General features: G+C 44.5%; 1 protein-coding gene across 2 annotated transcripts in view; it reads left to right on the top strand.

Annotated features, from left to right (window-relative positions):
- The window catches only part of ZDHHC4 (zinc finger DHHC-type containing 4), an 8807-nt gene that overhangs the window by 1420 nt on the left and 5575 nt on the right, over positions 1–1812 (top strand). Inside the window, exon 2 of one of the 2 annotated variants that reach the window (XM_018086426.1) lies at positions 81–211. In XM_018086426.1, the coding sequence (XP_017941915.1) occupies positions 89–211 (123 nt within the window). In that variant the 5' untranslated portion in view covers positions 81–88. Of the gene's footprint in view, positions 1–80; positions 251–1812 lie in introns of those variants that run through there. The other variant, XM_018086429.1, reaches the window with a different exon arrangement.

Here is a 1812-nt window from a genome sequence, read left to right as displayed (position 1 = left end):
CCCATGGTCAGTGAATCCCAGGCCCTGCTGCAGGGACCCAGCCCTGGGGGGCTCTCACAGCTGCTTCTCTTTCATTCCAGGGCTCGGGATGGACTTCCTGACACTCTTCTTGGTTTACCTGTGCTTTGTGCTCCTTGTCACTGCTCTGCTCTGCCTCTGCTCGGGAAGGAAGGAGAGTTTCCTCGCAAGGAGTGTCACCAGGGCAAGCCAGGTAAAGAACTGGCCTTCCAGGCAATGAATGAGCTGCCAGGTAAAGCACTGAGCTTCCAGAGGAACGATCATCTCCTGCTCTGGTGGTCTGCCCTGCTTCACTGTGTTAAATTAGTGTGACTGCTTTATTTCTGCTCCCTAAAAAATGCCAGTGTATGTGGTTAGAGTGATAATATAGTATATTTCATATTTCATCTTGTTTTGACAACTGCTCTCAAGGAAGTGGGGCTGGAAATAGAAATAAACTTCCTTTCAGGTGTTTAAATCCTGCCCAAGCAGGTAGTAAAAAACCATTTGAGTATCACAGCTCCTGTCCCTGCCTGTGCCTGTCTGAGGTGAGAGTGAAGATGGAGCTCCTCAAAATGCTGGAAGCACCTTTTCTGTGACACCACAACATGTCAGCTTTGAGAAATTAAATAATAATGAGGCCCCAGGAATTTTCAGTTTTATGTTATTTGTTGCTGTCATTGAGGGGAAAAAGATGGGGGAGGTTTAAGGATTAAAATAGAGAATTATAACTGGTGGCAAATATTTTAGGGGAAGCTCTTTAATGTGTGTACTAATGCTGCAGGCTGTTACACGCTAAGAAAGAGGGAGGAATGAAGAGTTTTAAAAGAGGATTAAGAATTGGCATTTTATTGTCAAAACGGAGAATTGGAAAAGCACCAGCTCGTTTTTCTGTCTGTTGGGCTGTGTCTGAATGAAAAGGGAAAAAAAGCTGTAGTACTCCTGGAAGGGAAATGATGAGAGAATTATCACTTCACTTGTAGATTAGATTTAATGCTGTTCACAGGAGTTCAGACAGACTTTGATTTTCATTACTAATATTATACTCAATCTTGGTTTATGGACACACTGTGCAGAGAAATTGATTATTTTCCCCCATTTCTTAATAGAAACGTTTAACAAGCAGGAATTAAAATACTGCTGTGGTGTGGAGCCACTGTCTGGAGGAAATTAATTGATATTTGTACATATGAAGTAAATCCATGTGAATATAGTCAATACTTTACCTGAACAGGCTCCCCAGGGCAGAGGTCACAGCCCCAAACCTGCCAGAGCTCAACAGGAGTTTGGACAACACTCTTAGGGGCAGGGTGGGATTGTTGGGGTGTCCTGTGCAGGGCCAGGAGTTGGACTTGGATGACCCTCCTGGGTCCCTTCCAACTCAGGACATTCCATGGTTCTGTGATTAAAGAGTTTCTCTGGACAATATTTTAGTTTCACTTCTAGCTGTAATTGATGAATGTAAATAATGTAAGTATGTAAATAATGAAGTGTATAAGCCTGGAAGGCTGCTGAGGTTGCATTCAGGGTGCTTTCCTGCTGGGTTGTGTCTCCTCTGGCAGCAGGCTTTGAAAAGCCTCTTCTTACAAACACTTGCCCCTTGGACCGCTGAGACGAGACGCACCAGTTATCACCAAAATATTTAGCATCCTCTCAACTCCACATATGCTTTTTGCCTCCTGGTCTTTCACATCGGAGGCAGGAAGCTCTCGCTGCATATTTTCTTTCCACGTCAGCCAGAAATAGGCTCAGCTGCTCTAATTCCTCCTCCAGGAGCTGTGTGTTGCTATAGAGATGTGTGGGCTCGGAGCAGAG

Source organism: Manacus vitellinus, unplaced genomic scaffold (assembly GCF_001715985.3).
Source record: "Manacus vitellinus isolate BGI_N305 unplaced genomic scaffold, ASM171598v3 scaffold_93_pilon, whole genome shotgun sequence".
Lineage (NCBI taxonomy): Eukaryota > Metazoa > Chordata > Aves > Passeriformes > Pipridae > Manacus > Manacus vitellinus.
The sequence above is the reverse complement of the archived record's forward strand: the minus strand, read 5'-3'. Positions and strand labels throughout refer to the sequence as shown.